The following is a 23,169-nucleotide window of genomic DNA, read 5'->3' as shown; positions in this document are numbered from 1 at the left end:
GGGGTGGGGAGGCTTCTGCCAGAGGGGATAGGATCTGGTGAGCACTGTTACCACAGCCATGCCTCCCACAGCCTACCTGCCCCCATTCTGTGCCCTCCCTGCCCAGTTTTGTCCCCACCCTGCCCCCCATTCCACCCTCCCCCACCCCCTCCTGCTTCCCCCACTGTCTTACCTGCTCCAGTGGGTTACCAGTCATCCAGTAACATGCACAGGAAGGCTCCGGCCTGTGCTCCAGCCTTCCCATCAGCACTCTGGCAGCACACTACTTTGCATGCTGCCAGAAGTGATTTTACAGCTGCCATTAGGCAGCCAGCATTGGTGGAATGCGAGTTTGTCCAGCTTGATGAGCCCATAGGATTGGGCTGTAATTATGTACTGTTCAGCGTGACAGTGGCCTTACTGATGAAGTGCCCCTTATTTAGTCTGTTCCTGCTCCTGCAAGGTGACAGGTTGAATTGCCAATTTCCTGCCATTATTTTTATTTTGGGTGTTGCAAAATAGTGCTGTTTTCAAATTTAAAATGAAATAATTTAAGTCGATCCCCCCCTCCCTAGGAACAGGAACAAGAACAGACTAATTCAGGAGCAACTAAATGGCAATTCATGGACTGCATTGAAGCAATAATGGAGAGGTGCCACATGGAAGAAGAATTTAAAAACACATCAGCACAGAAAAACTTCAGTAATGTCTCCACTTAAGTGGCAGTTAAACTGGCACTGCAATTGTGTTTTAAAGTTAAATTCATCACAAATCAGGTCTGGAAAGTGATGGGAGGGCAATACAGAATACAACTGGTTGACAGTGATGTTGTTTTGTATTGGCAACTTTCAGTCTCGAAAGACTATGGTATCGCGCTCTGAAAGGTGGTTCTGGCACAGCGTCTAGTGTGGCTGAAAAGGCCAATCCGGGAGTGACAATCCCTTCCACACCGGGAGCAAGTGCAGTCTGTCCCTGGTCTGTCTCCCTGGCTATGGGCCTTCCTTCTTTGCCTCTTAGCCTCAGACTGTTGGCAAAGTGTCTCTTCAAACTGGGAAAGGCCATGCTGCACAGCCTGCCTCCAAGCGGGCCGCTCAGAGGCCAGGGTTTCCCACTTGTTGAGGTCCATCCCTAAGGCCTTCAGATCCCTCTTGCAGATGTCCTTGTATCGCAGCTGTGGTCTACCTGTAGGGCGCTTTCCTTGCACGAGTTCTCCATAGAGGAGATCCTTTGGGATCCGGCCATCATCCATTCTCACGACATGACCAAGCCAACGCAGGCGTCTCTGTTTCAGCAGTGAATACATGCTAGGGATTCCAGCACGTTCCAGGACTGTGTTGTTTGGAACTTTGTCCTGCCAGGTGATGCCGAGGATGCGTCGGAGGCAGCGCATGTGGAAAGCGCTCAGTTTCCTCTCCTGTTGTGGGCGAAGAGTCCATGACTCGCTGCAGTACAGAAGTGTACTCAGGACGCAAGCTCTGTAGACCTGGATCTTGGTATGTTCCGTCAGCTTCTTGTTGGACCAGACTCTTCTTGAAAAAAGTACAGGTCGGACCACATCATCTGTGGATTTTTAATCCGCGAATTAGACTCAACACGGGTCCCTCGACCCGCATTGAGACCCAGCCTGTACCCTCCAAACGCAACTGAAGCTGTGCTGCAGTTGCATCTGGAGGGTATTCTGAGAGCTGAGGAGGCCACGTGCAGCTTCCCCAACCCTCAGAATGCCTTCTGAGGCCTCCTGAGGGCCTTAATCACATCCAATTTTCCACAAAAACCCAGAAGTGATAGGTTTAAAGCCTTTCAGAGACATTAGCCTGAGCACAGTTCCTGTCGCATTGAGAGGGTTGGGTGCCCTGACCTGCAGCTTTGTTTATCTGTGAGTTTCAGCATTCTCAGGAATTCTGGGAATGGAACCCCCCTGGACGCCTAGGCACCATCTGTAAAAGACTACTCAATTCTATCCTCCGTCACATTATAGTATGCAACTGTGCCAACAGTGGCTCCACTGCATGCTGTGATGGGGGAGGATTGAACAGCCTGCAGGAGGTAAGTAAAAATATTTTTTTCTTACCCCCAGTAGGCTACCTGATTGTCTGTGGGTTTCTTTATACCTATACCAGCTACATAGCTGGTGCAAGTCTGAGGAGAGCTGGGGGCAGGGTGGGCAGAAAAATGGGGGATAATATCCAGTGTGCACAACTGCTGCTGGATCCCAGGATCTGTCCTGGGACTGGTGCTTTTCAACCTCTTCGTAAATGACCTGGAGACAGGGTTGAGCAGTGAGGTTGCAAAGTTTGCGGATCACACCAAACTTTTCCAAGTGGTGAAGACCAGAAGTGATTGTGAGGAGCTCCAGAAGGATCTCTCCAGACTGGCAGAATGGGCAGCAAAATGGCAGATGCGCTTCAATGTCAGTAAGTGTAAAGTCAAGCACATTGGGGCAAAAAATCAAAACTTTAGATATAGGCTGATGGGTTCTGAGCTGTCTGTGACAGATCAGGAGAGAGATCTTGGGGTGGTGGTGGACAGGTCGTTGAAAGTGTCGACCCAATGTGCGGTGGCAGTGAAGAAGGCCAATTCTATGCTTGGGATCATTAGGAAGGGTATTGAGAACAAAACGACTAATATTATAATGCCATTGTGCAAAACGATGGTAAGGCCACACCTGGAGTATTGTGTCCAGTTCTGGTCGCCGCATCTCAAAAAAGACATAGTGGAAATGGAAAAGGTGCAAAAGAGAGCGACTAAGATGATTACAGGGCTGGGGCACCTTCCTTATGAGGAAAGGCTACGGCGTTTGGGCCTCTTCAGCCTAGAAAAGAGACGCCTGAGGGGGGACATGATTGAGACATACAAAATTATGCATGGGATGGACAGAGTGGCTAGAGAGATGATCTTTACACTCTCACATAACACCAGAACCAGGGGACATCCACTAAAATTGAGTGTTGGGCGGGTTAGGACAGACAAAAGAAAATATTTCTTTACTCAGTGTGTGGCCGGTCTGTGGAACTCCTTGCCGCAGGATGTGGTGCTGGCGTCTAGCCTAGACGCCTTTAAAAGGGGATTGGACAAGTTTCTGGAGGAAAAATCCATTACGGGGTACAAGCCATGATGTGTATGTGCCACCTCCTGATTTTAGAAATGGGTTATGTCAGAATGTCAGATGCAAGGGAGGGCACCAGGATGAGGTCTCTTGTTATCTGGTGTGCTCCCTGGGGCATTTGGTGTGCCGCTGTGAGATACAGGAAGCTGGACTAGATGGGCCTATGGCCTGATCCAGTGGGGCTGTTCTTATGTTCTTATGTGTGTTCTTATCCACTCCCTCCTCCCACACACTCTGTTGTTTCCCCTCCTTGCCTGCAACCTGCCCCACTGCCAAATTACTGGCACTAGTGGAGCCTCTCAGAGCTGCTGCCATATGCTCTTTCCCTCTGGCCATTTGCAGCAGTGGCTCAAAAGTGCACAACAGCAGGCCAGTTTTCACACTGTCATAAAGGAACTTGTACTGCTGGAACACTAGTTCCGGCAGGACAGAGCCCCAGTAGAATTGGGACCTGAATAAAGGACAGAAATTCTAGACTGCTACTGTGGAAACAATTGCAGTCTTTACTCATCCATGAAACTAAATGGCTTTAGGCTTTAGGCTAACCTTTAGGCTAAGTCACTGTCCCTTCGCCTAAACCACATTCGAGGGTTGTTATGGGGAAAATGTGGGATGGGGGCATGCATGCTGTCTTAGCTCCCTGGAGGAAGAATGAGATCAAAATGAAATAAATAAAAGAAGAAAGCTAGTACCTAGGGTGTAAAAATCTACTGTCATGCTTCAGTTCTTCTGCGATGTGGCAGCAATTTTCCAGCACTAGCATCATCCTTAAAGAACCTGCGAGATAGAGGCAGAAGCACTTTGGGGAGAGCCACAGCGACTGCTTTTTGTGAATACTGATAAGTCCTCTGCTCCCTTGCCCCTTGCCAGGTGGCTGAACTCTCTTGGAATGCTGGCCAGCCAAGGCATTGATGCGGTGATGCGGCACTCATTTTTTGATCACGGGCACAACTACCTTGTGGACCAGAACTTCAACCCACTGCCGGTAGGTGTGTGACATGGTGCTCTGTGTTTGGGGAGGAACCAGGAGCTCAGTGGTAGACCCCCTGCTTTGCATGCAGAAGCCCCAGATTTAATCGCTGGCTTCTCCAGGTAGGGCAGAGAAGACTTTCCTTTCTGAAACCCTGGTGAGCTGCTGCCAACCAACAGCCTGCAATGGCCTGACTCAGTCTAAGGCAACTTCCTGTATTACCTGAACCTGCCCCTTTACCTGTCAGCTCCCATAGGATTTCTGCCCTCCAGGTCTGTTGGTTTCCCTCCCCACTGTCCTAGGTGGCTGTTCCTTTCTCTCCCACTTTGCTCCCCCTCTGTTTCCTCCGTTCCCATCCTCTTTGCAGTTCTTCTGGTACTTTTCTCCTGCTGTGGCGCCTCTCTCTGTCTTCCATTCACCCATTTGTTCAGTTCCCATCCACCGCTCAATGTCTCTGCTGTTTCAGGCTGAGGCCAGCTACGGTACTTTTCTCACCAATATGAGGTGTGCAATCCAGCACCCACCCTTCTCTTCTGCCCCCGCCTCATGCATCTGCTTGTTCCTTCCTTGGTTGCCCTTGCAGTGTCTCTACCATATCAGACTGTGTTTTTCTCTCTCCCTTTCCTGTTACCAGTCAGTAAATCAGGGGATTTGTGTTTGACTTCTGTGCCCTTGACCTGTTCCTCAGACTCTTGGCTGCACCACAAAAAAACAAAAGAAAAAAAATTCTACCCGCAGCTGAAAATCCACTGCTCCTTGTGGCCTGTTTGAACTCGGCTTGAAAATACATTTTTCCAGATTGGTTTCTTTCAGTGCTAATAGGAGACATTAGTTAATGTCAAGCACAACATGTTGAAAGCAGATGGGCAGGGTTACCTCTGGAGCTGAAACTTGGTCCATCATGAGAGTCTCTATGGGACCCTCATGGGGTGCACCAGAGCAGGAAAGTCAGGGGCTCTTTGGGGAGGGGCATGCAAGTCAAGGCACATGAGGAGGGGAGGGCAGGAGAAGAGTTCTGAAAACATTCGGTTTGAACAACCAAAGCAGAGGCAACCAGCTCCTTGGGGAAAGACTAAAGCTTCAGGAGAATGGCACTGAATGAAGTTTAGATTTATAGGAACAAAGGTGAAAGGAGTTCACAGCTTCACACAGCAGGGCAGTTCCCTGCAGTTTAAAGCAAACCCGCTCATTTGTAGCTCTTCAAAAAGGCTGAGGCAGTTGCTGTTCCAAGTGCTCAGGACTCTAATAAGGAAACCGTATGTAAAAGGTCTTTAAGCAGGTTTTCTTTTCATCTTTTTTCAGTCTAATAAATTCTACACCTTGCAAGTAGAACTCTTGGCAGCACCGAGAAGCTCTGGATCTCCCCGGCCAGGAATTTACAAGCCTGGTCCAGGGTACCAATCGGAGAGACACTGCCAGCAGGCCGTTGGAATGCAAGGGGCGGAGGGATCTGGGAAGCAGAAGGGCAGCCACAAAAGCTGAGCTGTGCTTGTAATGAGCTGTAGATTTTGTATTCTTTTGCAGCTGAGTTTAGAGGTTCAGATTCCACCCACAAACAGACCCCAGCATTTCAGGAGTCCGCTCTGTTTTACTGAACTCTCCTTCTCCCCTCCCCCAGTTCAACAGCCCAAATCTTCAAATTGTCTCTCCTAGCTTCTCACTGTAAAGGAAACTGTTAGAAGGAAACAATTGCAAAGTGTTTGTTTATTTAAAGGAATATTTTCCATTTGTTGCTGTTGAACATGTAAGGAACTGGGGGGAAAACCACACCTTTTCAATATTGAGAAAAATGGAAAAAAAAAAATCCATTCCTTTTCTTTTGTTAAATTCCAAAGTCATCTAGGGGCTGGGTAAAAATGCACTGAGCTGTGCTCGCCGTCATGCCCAGAAAGCCTTCTCAGTGGCTGGTTTGGGAGCATGGGCACCCCCCCAGATCGTGTTCACCCTTCAAACTTTCCAAGAGCATGCTCCCCCAGGCAGCAGCCAGACTATACAATTGAGGACATCTGAGTGCTGTTCCCCCTCCTGTCATCTGCACCACCTTGGGATTGAACATGGCCAATTTGGATCTGTTGTGCTTGATTGGCTAAATTTCCCACGGCATGTCCCCAGTCTAAAACAGGATCATTGTCTTTGCTCTATGGAACATGCTGGTCTACATTTCCCAATTCCCAACATGCTCCAGAGGCAGGGGAACAACAAGAGTGTGTCTCTCCAATGCAGACATTAAAAACATCGTAGGGCTCAATCCTATGCAGATTTCCAGCACTGATTCAGCTGTACCAGTAGACTGCATCCTGCAGTCACAGGATCTTCTTCAAGGTAAGGGCACAATTAATTCCTTGTATTGGAGTTGCATTGCAGCTGCTTTGGCACTGGAAAGTTGGATAAGGTTGGGCCCTTAATTTCATAGACCTTTTTCCTCTCAAATTGTCTCCCATATGCATCATCTCTCTTCTTCCCACAAATCTTATGGCTCTTTCTCTTTAAGCAAGGAGTTTCTCGTCACATACAGTCTAGTCCTAGGGCTAAACCAAAATGCTCCCACATGTTTCCCGATCCCCTGTGGGGACTGCCACTTTTTCTCAGAATATGCCTTGGAACATTACTTGACCAGGTCATGTCACTTAAAGGGCAAGATTGTGGGGAAGAAATCACAGGCAGCCGCTGTCGGTTGCCAAGAAGAGCACTGCAGCCACAACCTCCAGCTTGGTAGTAGCATCAAAATCAGTAAAGACTGGATGGGGAGGTTGCCCCTCATTTGACTGTGCAACCTGTCTCCCACATTCTGAGACGAAACGTCTCGCCTGGAACTTTGAGCTCAGCTGTTGTCTGTCCCTGGGTGGCCATGGGCTTACACAGTCATCTCACAGCTAATCAGCTGTTGGGTCTGTCAACTTCTGCTTCACATCTTCAGGCATTATGAAAATATAGTTCCTTCATACATTTTTTTTTTTTTGCCCAGAATGTTCTTTGGGTGACTCTGTAGTGCCAAAGCATGTTATAGTTCCCATACTGGTATGTTCTGGGGTTCTTGTTATGCAGGCCCGCCTAAACCTCAGTTTTAATTCTATCACAGAAAGGTACAGGAGGGGATGTCTGGAGACCCCATTCCTGAAGCCTAGTTCCAGAAGATAAAAAAAATTTATCAGAGTAGTTGCTAAATGGTGGGGAGGAAGGCAGGATGTAAAATGAATTTGCAGACTCAGTTTCGGTACAGTCATGCCCATGGGACCAGGGAACACATACAGAAGAAGCTATGTTGCATGGTCCCACAACAAAGGTTGAATGTGATGACAGATCAGGTCCAAAATGTCAGTTGCCTTCTCTTCTGTACCAGAAAGACGGAGAGTGTAGGGGGCCCAGATAGATCCAAGTTGTTGGGACTGTACAGCGGACTAAGCTTCCAGTGGGATTTGCAAGGATTTCAAATTAATTATCCTACTACAGAGGTGGACTCTGTGTTCCCTGCTCCCTATTCTCTGTCCATTAGCATGAATGTCTCTCTCTTTTTTTTCACAATCTCCCTTTGCTTTTTAGCCAATATCTTTCTTCCTGCCCAGAGCAGGTGAGTTGCTAGAGGGGTTTTAAAGTGTCAGCAACAGCAAGGCTCAGCAAGGCCGGCCTGTGAACCTGGTGTGAGGTGTGGCGGCTGCTCTTTTCCCGTGGGAGCTATCAGTGAGATGAAAGCAGCTGCTTGGACCTATGCAGGACGGCTGGGATGTGAAACTGAATCCTCCCACTAAGTCAGTGACAAAGACTTTTCCACATGCTGCCTTTCCTTTGTGCAGACCCTCGGCTGCTGAGAGAAGCCACAGCATCAATCACTGCCTTGGCCTGGCTGCCCATCAGCTGGCGACAGTTTCGGGCTAGGCGGCCTGCAGGAGCTCAGTTCCTTTGCTTTCTGTGCCACAGCAGATCCAGCTCAATAGGAATGAATGCCCTAGCCCAGAGATGCTCTGCTGAAGTAGATACTATGACAGCCAAGCTCATGTGGCTCTTCTCAAGTAGCGCAGAGATCCAGGGATAATTCAGCCTGCCAACACTTTCAACTCTGTTCCTGTTGTAGATCAAACATAAAAGACAGTGTCTTCAAACACCACTACAAACATACACTCTGTAGGGCAGAGGGATAGAGCTTCTTAATCCTATCAGAGCATAGAAGAGTTGCACATCTGTACTCATTCACATGAAGGCTTAATGTCTCAGTGACTTGAACTTGCGGCCTTTGGATTGTCAGGCTGGATACGGGCCCTACACCTCGATGTAAAAGTTGCATATACAGGTATGAGAGTATATCTTGCAGTGGGTGCTGGCTCAGTTAAACCTATGGGTCGAGTCACAGAGATTTTTGGCCCATTTCTCTTATGCTGCCAGAGCTGCCATTCTCTTATGGCAGCTCTTATGCTGCCATTTCAGCAGCGTAAGATCCTTTATGGCTGTCGCAAAACTTGATACACATACAGTGTAGCCTGGCTGCTGTAGTAAGCAATGGGCAGCAGAGTGCATGAACCAGTGGCCTCCTGACAAGCCCTAGTGCAGGTCAGCACAGGGGCTAGACAGGAAGGAGGAGTGGGTGGATGGGCAGGACAGGGAGGGGGAGGGCTGGGGCTGGGAGGAGGTTGGATGGAGGCCAGGATATTGACAGCAGCAACACTGCTGATATCATGTCTCTCTGGCCTTGATCTGCCATCCTGGGTCCTCTCAGATTGTACCAGCTATAGTTATTATTGGCACACAGGGAATTAGCTAGGATTGGGCTGCCCAATTCTTCCACCAGAAATATGAAATGGGGTGAAATGTCCCTTGTTTAGTGCAGTTGTGAATGCTGATAGCATTCAGCTCAGAAGTCAACCCCGTTGCAGGTCTTTATGGGAGACCTGCTTCCTCCACACACTCTCGGTTTTTACTCTTGCAGCCTCTGAATTTACTTAGTGCAATGGATCTCTGCAATCTGAGTAGAGGCAGATGGGTCATTTTTCTGCCTTGAACTGGTAGAAAATGTCAAAAACAACAAGGGAACAGTGGTGATGGCATCCAAATGACTGCATAGTCCTTGGAGGATGCTGGTGCACTGTTGGAGCCTCCCAAGGTAGGAAGGTCCAAACCTGGTGAAAGTATGGGAAAAAAAAATTGGTGAAATCTGGAATTTTCACCCTAGCCATGAGCTTACCAGATTACATTGGGCAAACCGCTCCCTCAAAGCCTCATCTCCACAGCTGGAATATGAGGTTAATATTTCTTTCCCTTACAGCATTTCTGTAAGGATTATATCAATACGTTACATGTGAAGCACTTTCAACATAAGCAAGTGTTATATAAATGCTCAGTATTTTTATTATGTCCTGCCCGCAGGGTCAAATTATGTATGATGTGGGAGATATGTGACTGGATCCTGCAATGTCTTTTTTCTTTTTCTAAAAGGAGCTATGAGGGAGTCCAGTGTGGACTGAAACCATGGTTCTGAGCCAGGATTTTTAAAAACCATTTCCACCATGCTGTTTCCCCAGTGCAAATCCCTCTCTTTCCCTGCTGGCTACTTTTAGAAAAAGGAAAAAAGGAGAACATCAGGAACTCTGTCCTATACAGGTGCCCTCTGCTGTTATCTGTGGGGGGTTCCATCCCCCCCCCCCCCGTGGATATGGAGGAACCCTATGTTAATAGCAGCCTCTGCATGCATTACTTTTGTTTTTGTTTAGGAGTGCTGGAAACATGGTTGTTTCTTGCTTAACCAAGTGACATTCTTGCTTCACTGAAAAGCATTCCTGCTTCCTGTTCTGTGAGATTCCCTCTAACATGCAGGCTGGCTGCCTGTGTGCCAACTTTTTAAGTGAAGCAAGAATGTTGCTAGATAAAGCAAGAAACACGTGTGCTTCCAGCACTCCTAAACAAATGTGGGGGTAATGTAATGTGTGGGTGGGGCCCAGATCCGTGGATAACTGAATTTGTGGATACTGGATCCATGGATACAGGGGGTTATCTGTATTGTGTATACTATATAATTAGTGCCATAGTTCTCATAAGGTGACCTGTGACTCCACACGGAGATTCTTGCCCTGCAGGAGCTATACTGAGGCCAACTATCCTTCCCAGCAAATGTGATTTCAGTGAGTTACGGGGAAATTGGGGCTCACCTCAGAGCAATAAGTGGCATTTAACCTGCAAGGATTTAGCAGCCAAGAAGAAAAAGATGCTGGAAACAGCCAGAAAAACCATTTTGCATCTCCTGCATCTTATCAGAACCAACTACAACTGGCATCAAGCAGTAACTACTTGAGGACTTTTAAGGAATTCTTTACCTTTCCAGTTCTACTGCAGAATCTTTTACACCTTAAGTTCAGTAACATTCAAGGGGAGGTTAAGTGGTGCCAGGCAATCTCCCTTCTCTCCCTTTGACAGCAAAAGCAAAGGGTTGCCTTCCTCTGACTCTGTCAGGTTGTTGGAATATCTTGCCGTTTCCTGACAAATCTTCAGCAAAAAGTGTAAATGAAGTTTGCTCATTAGTTGATTCTTCCCTTTCATAGACTTGGCATCCTGTTCTGCAGCCATTGCCTTCTTCCTTCACTAGATGGCAGTTGGGTCTTCCAGTGTTTTGAATACACTGTACCTGCTAGAGAGGGTTAAATTAATGACCTGTCCAATACTGTGTCCTGTGTGGGCAACCATGGCCATCAGATACTTGAAAGGAGTGTAGATCAGGGCCTCCAAGAAGACAATGGCAATAAATCCCCTGTGAGACACTCCCAGCTTTCTGCAGCATCAGCCACTAATGTGAGACTCGGGCCTCTCACCACTGTGGAGAATAACTAGGAACAGTTTTGTTCTCCATAAGTTGACCTGGCTGTTATCTTGAAAAGTCTCTTCCACCTCTGAATTGTGCTGTAGGCTACAGAACTGAAGAACAAGTCTATGTTGTGGGAATGGGCTACTAAACCCTATGTGTACCTTGGCTAACAGTAGGACACTGTCTGCCCCACACATGCATCCCGCTTGTGTATTGTTCTTATACTTGTGGCTGATGGCACCCTTGTTGTTGGGCTGCATCTCATTTGCAGGCGTGAACATGTATTTCTGCAAGGAACAGGACATGAAATGTGGCGAGCAGAACCACAAGTGACATTTTACGTTCTTCTCTGTTTACCAGTAACAGCTCTCAGAGGGATGTGGGTGAAAGGGCTGTTATGCTGCTGCTTGCCAGGTTACAGCAACATTTCTTCACCATGTGGTTAGTGCATGATTTCACAGCCCCAGCCTGGCTGTAAAGCTGTACTGGGCCCCTGGGAATGCATCCTGTAATGGCTCTGCCTTGAGACAGGCATGTCTGCTTAATAGGATTGTATGACAGATCATCCCATTCACCCTGTTTCCAACACCTTCTGTCTCTAAACACACCTGCACAAGGAACCCCCAGGGTCATCCAGTAAAACTCCCTGCAGTGGCACAACTGAACCATTCTGATAGACCCGAGCTGTAGCGCTGGGGGGTTCAGTGTGGGACAGAGCTCATGTGTCTTGGGCAGTGATCATGAACAGGAGCTTTGGGGCAGGTGCTCCTAACACAGAGAACTGCATATTCAAAATTCAGCTTTCTACACAGCTCTTGAAAACAGAGGAGCCCTGTCATGCCTTGAATCCGGCATTATTATTTATGCATTTCTGAAAAAGAAATATCTTCCTGAAATCTTGTATCTCGTTTTATGTGTGCTATTTGTGCAATGAACTTACTTAGGCTTGTATCCCTGAGCCAGAGATCCTTCTTAATTTATAGCTACACCCCATTTTTCAGCCATCGTGGGCTTCCAAAGTGACTTACAATTAAAATCCACACAAGTATACAGTATAATTCAGTAAATATACAGTATAAAAAATCTGAGATGAATTTTTTCAGTGGATACAACGCTGAAAGTTGGTGCTGCATCCATGTTGCAGGCTGTTCCGCATTTAGCACTGGGACCCACTTTTTAGAATGAGAAGCTGTTGGGACCCACCAGAAGTGATGTCAGGACTGGAAGTGATATCATCAAGCAAGAAAATTTTTAACAATCCTAGGTCGCAATCCTACCTACACTTACCCAGGAGTAAGTCCCATTTACGATCACTGTTAAAAGAATATGCATAGTAGCTTGTTAAAAGTACAGGTCTATAACATTCCCTCAAATGCAGCCACATACCATGGTAGCATCAATATATTAAAAATAAAATATTGAAATGAATGGAGATCCACCTGGTTTGCGACCCACCTAGTGGGTCCCAGTCCTCAGTTTGAGAAACACTGCTCCAGAGGAAGGCAGTACAAAGAGCTGCAACTGGACTCAGTAGTTGACCAGTGGAAAGATGCATATCCTTCTTTTAATCTGTGCTGGTCTTCAGAAAATACACCCCAGGAGTAACCACCTGCTCTTTTTCATGCAGGATTACTGGCTGTCCCTGCTCTACAAGCAACTTGTTGGGCCCAGGGTGCTTGCTGTGCATGTAGCTGGGCTGCAGAGGAAACCTCGCCCTGGCAGGGTAATTCGTGATAAGTTACGCATCTATGCACACTGCACCAGCTACCACAAGTAAGTATTTGAGTTGCCATATGAGGGGGCCACAGCTAGTTGGACAGAGGCAAGGTGACTGAAAGGCCAAGGAGGGTTACTCAGTACAAGGCCCCTGACCACAACCTCTAGATGACAATGCCTGCCAGACCAGATAGGGACTCAGTTCTTACTGGCACTTGGTGTGCCACCCATCCTGGCAATAGGTTTTACCCATGCCCTGTTCTGCCTTTTTCTCCCTATGTAAAAGATTTGTCTGCTGAAGCAAACAGGAAGCTCTTTGCTGCAGACAGGATACAAGGGCCTGCTTTTCTCTCCCCACTCCTGGCCATGCACAATTGTATGTCCGCTCTTGCTCAAGTTGTGGATGGGAGGTGGGGATGGCACTAGTGATGACAGGGAAGAGCAGCTATCTCTGGGGTTGGGGTGAGAGGCTTTGTGGCACAGTTTCTATCATGACAAGATCAAGGGAATACATTTCCCCAAGGGCCCCGGGGTCTGGTTACAGTTCCTCCTCTCCCCCCACTTGGAGCACCCAACCTAGCTAGTGTTTCTGTGATAAGCCTTTTCAAAGCATCCTGCGAGTTGCAGGGCCTGGGACTTCCCTGCACACACAGCTCCCTATTGTTGTGGTCTCTCATGGGCCAGATGCTTTCAACAAGCCTCCCCTTCCGCCTCCCCCCTGCTTGAGGGAGCCTTGGCCAATGACTGACAGGTAACTGGCAGTTGGGCAGGTGGAAAGGAAAGGCAGGCAGACACAGGTGGATAGTACCTTGGCTCCGTCCCATGCCCAGGGCAGTGGGGGAGAGACTGCTGTGCACAGAGAAGGGAAACTGGCTGTCCTGCCTTTGGCATATCTACCTAAGCATGCTCCAGATATTGCAAAAACCTTTAAACCCAGTAGGTCTGTCTTTGGACATGATGATATCATTTATAAAGCACATTTCCAAAGTGCTCCAAGTGCCAAATATTAGCTTTGTAACCCTTACAAAAATCCTGCCCTGGACATGCATTAGTGTCCTGATATTATAGATGTGGGTCCTGAGGTGGAAAGATAGTGAATGTATTTGTACAGTTGAGCTGAGATTTCAGCCTATGATCTCCTGGCTCCTGCTCTAATCCACTCCAAGAGCTCTCTCAGGGCCCAATCCTATCCAATTTTCTAGTGCTGGTGCTGCTGTGCCAGTGGGGTTTGCACTGCTTCCAGTGGTGGGGAGGCAGTCACAGAGGCCTCCTCAAGGTCTCAGGACATTTGTTCCCTTACCTCGAGGCTGCATTGGTGCTGGAAAGTTGGATAGGATTGGGCCCTTAATTACTCCAAGAATGGGGCTTCCTTTATCTATGGATCCTTCTGCCCTGTCAGTTGTCCCTCATAGGCAGTCTTCATGCAAGTAGCACACCTCAAGGTCAGCTGCAATCAGATGAATTTCCTTAAAACTGTATATTTCTAGCCATTGTCATAGCACTGGCTGCAGAAGACACTGTTCAGGTCCCACTGAATCAACCCACCAGCTGGAAATGCAGCAACTGCACCCACCTCTCATACAGCCAGCTTTTCACCCTCTACTCACAGGTTAAAGTGATCACAGGCAACATCACCAAAAGAACGCTAGAAATGGAAGACCATTCAGTCCAACTCCCTGCTGTGAGGCAAGACCTCTTCTTCCAATATTCCCTCTTCCCAGCCCTAGCCATCCTTCAGGCTCTGGGCCAGTCTGTCTTAGGGCCCAATCCTATCCAATTTTACAGCACCGGCGCAGTCGCAATGCAGCCCCAGGGTAAAGGAACAAATGTTCCCATACCTTAAGGAGGCCTCTGGGACTGCTGCCCCACCACAAGATGCAGTGCATGCCCCATTGGCACAGCTGCACCTGCACTGGAAAATTGGATAGGATTGGGCTGTTAATTGATATGTGGCCGAAGGTAATAATACAACATTATCTGTGGTCCTTGTTCTTTCCAGATAGGGGCTGTCATGAAGTGTCCCTTCTCATCGTTTAAAATTAGGGGTTTCAGCAGTGATTTGTGGCTTCTCTTAGGTCCCATACTAGTTCCCTTAGCCAAGTCATAGCCCCACCTTACTCGGGAAATAGGACTGGGTGTGTGGAGGAGGAAATGGGGGTTGTGGCAGTACTAGGTCCACACAATCACACTGGCAGCACCTGCAGCTTATTCAGGGGCCATTTCCTTCTGGCAGGCAAGAGGAATGTGATATGGCAGGCAAACCTCTTGTAAGTGTACGTGTGCAGGAAGCTCTTTGCACAGTTATACAATTCAGCTAGACCCAAAGGGCAACAGTTCTGCGTACTGCCCTACACCCTGGTCCCCGGCTCCTCATTCTCTGTGACTCACTGAGGTGATCTCGTGTTGAGATCTATGCAGCAATAAAGGAAGTTGTCAACCCTGAAATTAACCAGCACACAAATTGCACTTGCTGTTTTTTTTAAAGCAGCTGTGGGTGGGCATTGGGGTAACATAAGAAGTGTGCATATGATTTTCCCTACCAATAACTGCTCCCTCTTGCTCTCACAGCCACAATTATGTCCGTGGTTCCATCACGCTTTACATCATCAACCTGCATCGATCTCGGAAAAAGATCAAGCTGGTGGGGACCCTTCGGGACAGACTTGTCCATCAGTATGTGCTGCAGCCCTATGGTCAGGAAGGACTCCACTCTAGGTGAGCACTGTGGTCCCAGGAGGGGTAGGGAAGTGGCATTATGTGTATGCCAGCCTCCCCCTGTTGACATCAAAGGGCACTCCAGTCCCTTAAGTAAGAAGGCACACTAGGACTATAAAAAGACTCAACCAAAATGTTTGTACCAAACACTTCAATTGCCTATCTGCACATGCACCACTCTTGCAATGTACTGTATCTGCTCAGGTTCCTCTACATCCGTCTCTCTCTGCTGTCGCTGCCTGTCTGCATACTTGCATCCAGCTTTGTACTACTGCTGGAGTGCCAACAATTCTTGTTTTCTGGCAATCTATTCAACCCTGACAAGGTTTCTCATATTCCCTAACAGCAGTGGTGTCACTTGGATTTGCATCATTTGTTGCAGGACGCCAGTGCATTACCCCCATGATGGACCTCCTCCCATGCAGTGGGCGGGGCAATGCACCAGGCAATGGGTGTGGTGATATACCATCACTGGCGTCGCTAGGGGAGTGCGGGGGGTGCGAGCCACACCAGGTGACGTGCCGGGGGGTGACGCGCCCTGGGGGGAGGATGCGCCAACATTGCGGGGTTAGGAGCTACCCCATCATGCCATACACTGTTGGATGTGGAATGGCCAGTGGACTGCAGTACAAAAAACAGAATTGAGATCGCTCCTTTCGTTCAAAATTTATGGCCAAAAAACCGGAAGGAAAAAATGCATGGAGCCCTATGGAAAGTGAAAGTGAGTTGTATCGCGCGTTTACTCGTGAGTAGGTGTACTTGCCATAGTCTTTCGGAAGGGGCAGGCTGAGAGGAATCCAACGACACCTGAATGGTCCTGATCCAATGAATCCAGCCCCAAAAAAACACCCGAGAAGCTCCCCCCCAGCTGCAAGTCTGAGCCTGAAATGAGCCTGGCCGCGTTTACTCGCCAGTAGGTGGACTTGCCTTAGTCGAGGCAGGCTGAGAGGCTCTAAGGATGTCAGAATGGTCCTCCTTCAATGAGTGCAGCCCCCAAAACACCGGAGAAGGAGGTTCCTCCCTCCCAGTCTATGGAGCCCTATGGAAAGCAAAGCAGCCTCACAGTCGTGTTTACTCGCGAGTAGGCAGACGTGCCTTGGCTGGTTGTCAGACCAGGTAAAGGGGAATGTGAGGACACCAGAAGGGTCCTGATCCGATGGAGCTGCTCCAGAAGGCAGCCCCCCCCCCAAAAAAAAAGAACAAAAAAGAGGCTAGAATGGTAAGGGGAAAGTTTTCTATTTTGCACTTGTGAAGCCAGGTGGGTCTTTATTCTGATGTGCCTGATACAGAAGAATTTAAACTGGGCACTGGGAGGGCTGAAGAGCTCACTGATTCTTTTTGGGGGGTTGTTATTGCAGGCAGACTACAGAGTAAGCTCCATTGACCACTATGGGACTTACTTCAGAACAGACATGCATGGGATTGGGCTCACAGGCTGCAATCCTACCCACACTTTCCTGAGAGTAAACCCCATTGACCACAATAGGACTTACTTCAGAGTAGATTCACTTGGTGGAACAGGACTGGCTCCCCCTTATTTAATTATTTTATTTTAATTTAATTAATTTATAATTATTTATTTTAATTTGCTTGATGATGTCACTTCTGGCCATGACATCACTTCCAATGGGTCCTGGACAGATTGTCATTCTAAAAAGTGGGTCGCGGTGTTAAGGTGTTAGTAAGTTGACATGGGTGTGTGTGTGTGAGAGAGAGACTCTACAAGTTTTCAAAATCACTAAAATCAGAGTTTGGAGGAATAATACCATCATGTTATATATCAATCAATGCATAATTTCATGCAGAATGCAGTGGAACAAACCACATTGAAATATCTGTGTTCTAACAAAAGGTACAGCCAAAAAACCAGTGGGGTAGGGTGATGGTACATCACCACACCCACCTGGGACGTTGCCCCGCCCACTACATGGGGTGACGCACAGGCCTCCCGCACAGGGTGACACGAATCCTAGTGACACCACTGATCCTCACAACATTCTTGCAAGACAGGTTAAGCTGACAGACAGGGATTGACTCAAGGTTGCCCAGTAAGATTCGTGGTTGTGGAGGGTCTTGAATTTAGGTTTCCATGGCACAGGCCTCCCGCACCGGGTGACGTGAATCCTAGTACACGCCACTGTGTACTATTGCCCCACCCCAACTGGTTTTGTGGCTATAAATTTTGATAGAATAGAGATATTTCAACTCAGTTTGATTCATTGCATTCAGCATGAAATTACACATTGATTGATATATAACATGGTGGTATTACTTGAAAATACCAAGATTTTAAAATTTTTTGGCCAGTTGTGGTGTCACCACTCCCTGTGCATGTCACCCAGTGAAACTTGCACCCCACACACGTCCCTAGCTACATCACTGCCTAACAGGACTAATCTGAAAATAAGATTTCAGCCAATCCAATCAGTTAACCCACTCCTGGCACTTTCCCTGCCCTCATGGCACTTGACCCTGCCATGGTCAAGTCAATGACAGCATAATACCGCCTATGCTATTGGAAGCTCTCTCCAGTTCTCAAAGGTTCATCTCTCCCAGCTTTGCTATCTGAGGTTTTCACTGAAGATGTCAAAGTCTGATATTCTTGCACCTGATGAGTACAAACAGGTATTTTACCACTGAGTGTTGGCTGTTCCCTGTTGTCGGAATACTAAGTGGCACTCTGCTAATGGTAATGTCAGCAAAGCAAACAAAACTTTGTGCAAGCTACCTGCAGGGCTGGCCCATGCAATAGGCCAACTGAAATGGTTGCCTTAGGCAGCAGATTGGTGGGGGTGCCCATCTCTGTCCATCTTCTTGCTTCCACAAGGCCTCTTTCTCCTTCCACTCCCCAAATTGGAAAAGGAAGAGAGGGACTGAGAGGAAGAGGAAATATAGCAGGGAGGAGAGCACTGAGCTAGAACACTGGAGAATGGGAGGAGCAGAGGCTGACACATTATTGAATAAAGGGGGGGTGGAGACAGTATCTGGCATAATGCCTCAGGCACCAGGAGGTCTTGGGCCCAGCCCTATCTACCTGCATGTAGTTTACTATTGTCACAATGTAAATGATGAGTAAGAACAAGGCCATAAGATACAACATTCTCTTTCTTACAGTTGCCAGCCAGGTGCACCAGCACAGCCCAGATGCAGGGAACAAAGGCCTTGCTATTGTCTCCCTAGCAACTGGTATTTAGTGATATGCTACCTTCGATCATGGAAGTGCCAGATGGCCAAAATGACTAGCAGCCCTTGATCTACTTGTCCTCTGTGAATTTGGCTAATCCCCTCCTTAAGATAATGGCCATGATCACTTCGGCAGTGAGTTCAGTAAATGAATTATCTATTGCCTGAAGAAGTCCTTTTCCCTACCTGCCCTGAATATGCTGCCAATCATAGCATGTGGAGGTGATAGCATAGAAAATGGCCCTACACCTAGCAGAAATACATTGCTTTGCAATTTATTTAACTATAGTTTATCAGTGAAACGACTGTGAATTCACAGTCCTGAGAGGAGGCAGCATGTCTGTTGAGAGCATACTTGCAGGTGAGTGCCAGAACAACAGGGGGCAAATAAAAAGAAAAGGCATGCAACATGGTGCACTGGTGAACATATCCCTTAAGCATCTGCTCAGTTTAATTGGGGAAGTATAAATAAGGCGTAGTATGCAGCAGTTAAAGGAGTACAACAGAACTGTCAGTCCTTGTAGGAGACTGACAGAACAATCCTAACCTGTGCTGGAACAGGCAGGTTATCCAGCATAAGGTTGGTGCTGCCTGGAGGGCGACTGGGTATAAGGGGATATTTTCCCCCTTACTCTCATGTTACAAAGCCACCCCTATGGGGCTACTCAGATTTGCGCCGGCGATTTTGCTGATGCAGATCCAAGCAGCCCGCATAAGGCTGCAGGGCCTGGGAGTGGGGGGTTAGGATTCGGCCTGTGCTGCTGCAGCCAATTCCACCCCCTTCCTGAGCCTGATCCACCTCCTGGTCCACCCTCTCCCATCCAAAATGCCCTTCCCAATCTTTGTTCCTTCCTCCTGCCACCCACCCCTGTGCTGGCCTGTCTCAGCCAGCATGAACTCCAGGTCCAGCAGTTCAGATTCAGCTAGCTGGCCCTTGAAGAGGCATGAGCGTATGGATTGTGCTTTCAGTTCTCTTACCCTTCATCTTCCATAGGCACACTACGTGTAACACAGGCTAGGTGTTTGCCACTGACTGGCATGTTTACTACTGTTATAGCTGTTGCTCTCATGGTGTGCTGTCATTCACTGACTGATGCCCAGTGGGAAAGCTCTGCTGGCCCTTTCCCACTGGCCCTCAGCCAGTGAATTACATTGCCTGCCAGTATGGCATGAGTGTTACCATTCAGATGTGCTCGACCCCTGAACTTTCTGGTGTGTGTGACCTCATCCACAGAGCCCACATTCCTTTGGCTACTATGTCTTGTAGTCAGAGAGCTGGTGCTCTGCGATCTTGGATGTTGGTTTTTGTGTCTTTCATCATTGATGTAGAAAACATATGTGGCTCTCTTAGAGCACTACCACCAGTCCCATTACCTAGCCAAGCCTGTTTCCTGAAGGCCTTGGAGGTGGGACCAGTCTTAACCCCATGCTTGGCAAGTCTCATGAATTTGCTGTTTGTGTGCAGGTTGATGCAGCTTAATGGGCAGCTGCTGACCATGGTGGATGATGGAACCCTGCCTTACCTGAAGCCTCGCCCCCTTCGTCCTGGCCGAACCCTGGTTATCCCACCACTCACCATGAGCTTCTACGTGGTGAAGAATGTCAATGCTCTGGCCTGCCGATATCGGTAGCTTCACCCACCCCACTGCCAGGGACAAACCCAACAGGCTTCTTGGGCATCTCTTGGCAAGTGCTTGCTTCTCAGGTAGGCTAGGTAGACAGCCCAGGGAAAAGAGGATGGGAAAAGCCTCTGAGAAACCTTTTGGGTGTCTGCAAGCACTGGCTGTCCACAGTCCTCTTCCAGATGACATGCTGTCCTCTTCTCGACACCATCAATTGCAATGGCTACTCCATGTTGAACTGAGAAAGAACTGTTCGGATGTTCTCCTCCTGTCCAAGTTTGGTTGAAGCCATATTTTTTTTTCGTTTATGAAGAGAACTTTACTCCAGAGCCAGCACAAACTGCCTGGCATGCTATCCCGCTGAAGGGCAGAGTACAGAGACGCTGCTGCAGAAACTTGGAAGAGTCAGAAAACTTGAACTTGCTGCAAGATGACAGATCCAGGGAAGCTGCCTCTGTCAGCCATCTCTATGACAGTGACAGCCTGGGAAACATCTTACACTCTACACCGTCTGCAGAGACGAATATCCTACAGTGGGGACTTTGTGCCACCTTGTGGGCAGGTGAAAAGGCCCTGAGAGAGAGAGAGAGGAGCTTCTAAACTTTATTAAGCATGTTCAAAGGCCAGACGCACCCATCACTTCAGTAGCTACTAAATGACTATCAACAGGCTCCGAAGGCTGGTATTTAGGCTTTATTCCTGTGGGAGCCGCGCCCTCTGCTGGCAACTGGCAGTATAGCAAACAATGCAACTGTTAGACATCGGATCAGATGAAGCGCAGAGTACAGTACGTGTGTTAATAGAAGAAGTTGTGCAAAGCACATGGAAATGCAGAAACCAGAATAGGCACTTACGGGAGAAAAAGCAGTCAATTGTGCTGCAGAAGAAAGATATACAGCATATGCCAGTCCAGATAAGAACAATAGGCACATTTGCAGCTGCTTGAGTCCGGTGGTATTGTGGGGTGGAGAAAGAGAGGTTTGGTCTGGCCACTGTCAATAATGCTGCCTCCTGGGAGCATTTGCTGTAAATGTTAATTATTAAATTATATTTTCTGAAGAATTGAAAATGATTCTTGGAAGAGCTGGGGAGAGGTCTCTGTTGGGGTCTCTGTTGGGGTCCTAACTCTAAGGAAATTATCAGAGGTTTTGATGGTTTTCATGGAACCAGTCACAGACATCCAAATAACAGATTTTGAGTTACAGGTGAGCACCGCTTAATGACGGGGATACGTGATTATGTATTGTTATGCGATTAGGTCTTTAAGCGAACATTCAGCCCAGTCTAGTCCCTTTGTTGTTTAAACAGACTCTCCCTGCCAGACACTAACTGGCTGCACAGGCTAATGGAGATAGATTGCTCTTCTCTGCATTAAGGGCCTCTTTGTTGTGTAAACAGACACTGTGCTACGGGCTATGAGAGACCTGACTGCTTCATTAGGAGCCTCTTGGTTGTGTTTTGACCACCATTGTATATGCAGTCTGTTGTTAAGCAGAAGGTTGTTAAGTGCATTTGAACATTGTGGTTGTGCATATGCAACATTTGCTTTGGCTCCCTGGTTTCTGGGTCATCCCTCTACTCCCTGCAGCTAAGATTCGCATTCACCTGGGTGTCTTAACCAACCCCATGGAATACCTATGCTTCTCTAGGGATATCAACAACCCTTCCTCTGTTTCCTTGGCTAGCAGCAGCCATGCTCTTGATGATAATCTCCTTGGGCTCCTGTGAGGGACCAACCATGACAGTTGATGCCCACAGAAATATTGATGAGCACTATCCTAACTTGCGCTGGAACAGGCAAGCCGGTGGACCTGTGCTGTATCCAGCGCAGGTTTGGGGCTAGCTAAAGCTCAGCCTCAGGCAAGGGGAAACTTTTCCCCTTATCCTGGGGAGAGCTGCAACGGCCCCAATGGATCTACTTGGATCTGTGCCACCTGACAAGGTGGTGCAAATTCAAGCAGCAGCCAGGAATTGCTCTGTGCTGCCTGGGAATGGGGGCTGGGATCCAGCATAACTGAAGGATCCTGGCCCTGCCTCCAGCTCCCCACCTGCCACCTGCTCTCCCCCCACCCAGAAATGTCTCCTCACCTCTTCCCCGCCCTCTGCCTGCTCCCCCTCAGACCCCTGCACCAGCCTAGCTCAGCTGGCATGGACGTACCTTCTTCTGCCACTGTGGGGGCTGGATTTGGCCTCCGCAGGCTACGCATCTCTTTGCCTGGCGCAGCTGACTTCCACAGAGGCACAAATATGCTTTATGGCACATTTGTGACCCTTCTGGGCCGGTGCAAGGGACTTGCGCTAGCCTAGGGCACAGTTAGGTTTGTGCCCTTAATTGCCCATAGCAGTGGTTCTCATGCATTTAGCACCGGGACCCACTTCTTAGAACAAGAATCTGTCAGGACCCACCAGAAGTGATGTCATGACCGGAAGTGACGTCATCAAGCAGGAAAATTTTTAACAATCCTAGGCTGCAATTCTACCCACACTTACCCAGGAGTAAGTCCCATTGAAAAGAATATACATAGTAACTTTTTAAAGTACAGGTCTGTAACATTTCCCCAAATGTGGTTACAAACCATAGTAGCATCAAGTCTAAAATATTCAAAATAAAATACTGAAATGAATGGGGACCCACCTTAAATTGGCTCACAACCCACCTAGTGGGTTCTGACCCACAGTTGGAGAAACACTGGCCCATAGGATTCAGCACACCCAGAGATAGCTAGTCCACCTCTGTTCAACTTTTCCAAATCAAATTCTGGTAAAGCAGATGGTAGTTAATGAAAGAAATTGGGGGGGAGGGGTTGACTGTCAGTGGGGTTAGATAGAAGCAAATACATTTCTGGAGAGAGAAAAAAACACCAAAATATAGTTTTTATCCTTAGGTGTAGAGTTTTAATACTGAGGTTATTGTCTTTTACTCCATTATATCAGAATTCTTGTCTTAGGATCACCTTTTAAAGCTCAAATTCCTGCTGAAAAATCTTCCATGTTCTATGTAATGACCTCTCTTTTGGGCATGTCCCACATGGATTCTTTGGTCTTTGCTAAAAGTAATGAAAATTCCCAAACTGGTTTTCCTGACACCCTCAGC

General features: G+C 47.9%; 1 protein-coding gene across 1 annotated transcript in view; it reads left to right on the top strand.

Moving 5' to 3' along the window:
* HPSE2 (heparanase 2 (inactive)) overlaps nt 1–21,536 on the top strand; it is a 159,213-nt gene extending 137,677 nt beyond the window's left edge. Inside the window, exons 9-12 of the mRNA XM_066619044.1 lie at nt 3,956–4,070; nt 12,467–12,612; nt 15,124–15,270; nt 19,919–21,536. Of these exons, the coding sequence (XP_066475141.1) occupies nt 3,956–4,070; nt 12,467–12,612; nt 15,124–15,270; nt 19,919–20,084 (574 nt within the window). The 3' untranslated portion in view covers nt 20,085–21,536. The remainder of the gene's footprint in view (nt 1–3,955; nt 4,071–12,466; nt 12,613–15,123; nt 15,271–19,918) is intronic.
* The last annotated feature ends 1,633 nt before the right edge of the window (nt 21,537–23,169 follow it).

This window comes from Tiliqua scincoides, chromosome 3 (assembly GCF_035046505.1).
Source record: "Tiliqua scincoides isolate rTilSci1 chromosome 3, rTilSci1.hap2, whole genome shotgun sequence".
Taxonomy (NCBI): domain Eukaryota; kingdom Metazoa; phylum Chordata; class Lepidosauria; order Squamata; family Scincidae; genus Tiliqua; species Tiliqua scincoides.
This window is presented reverse-complemented; position numbering and strand designations above follow the sequence as displayed.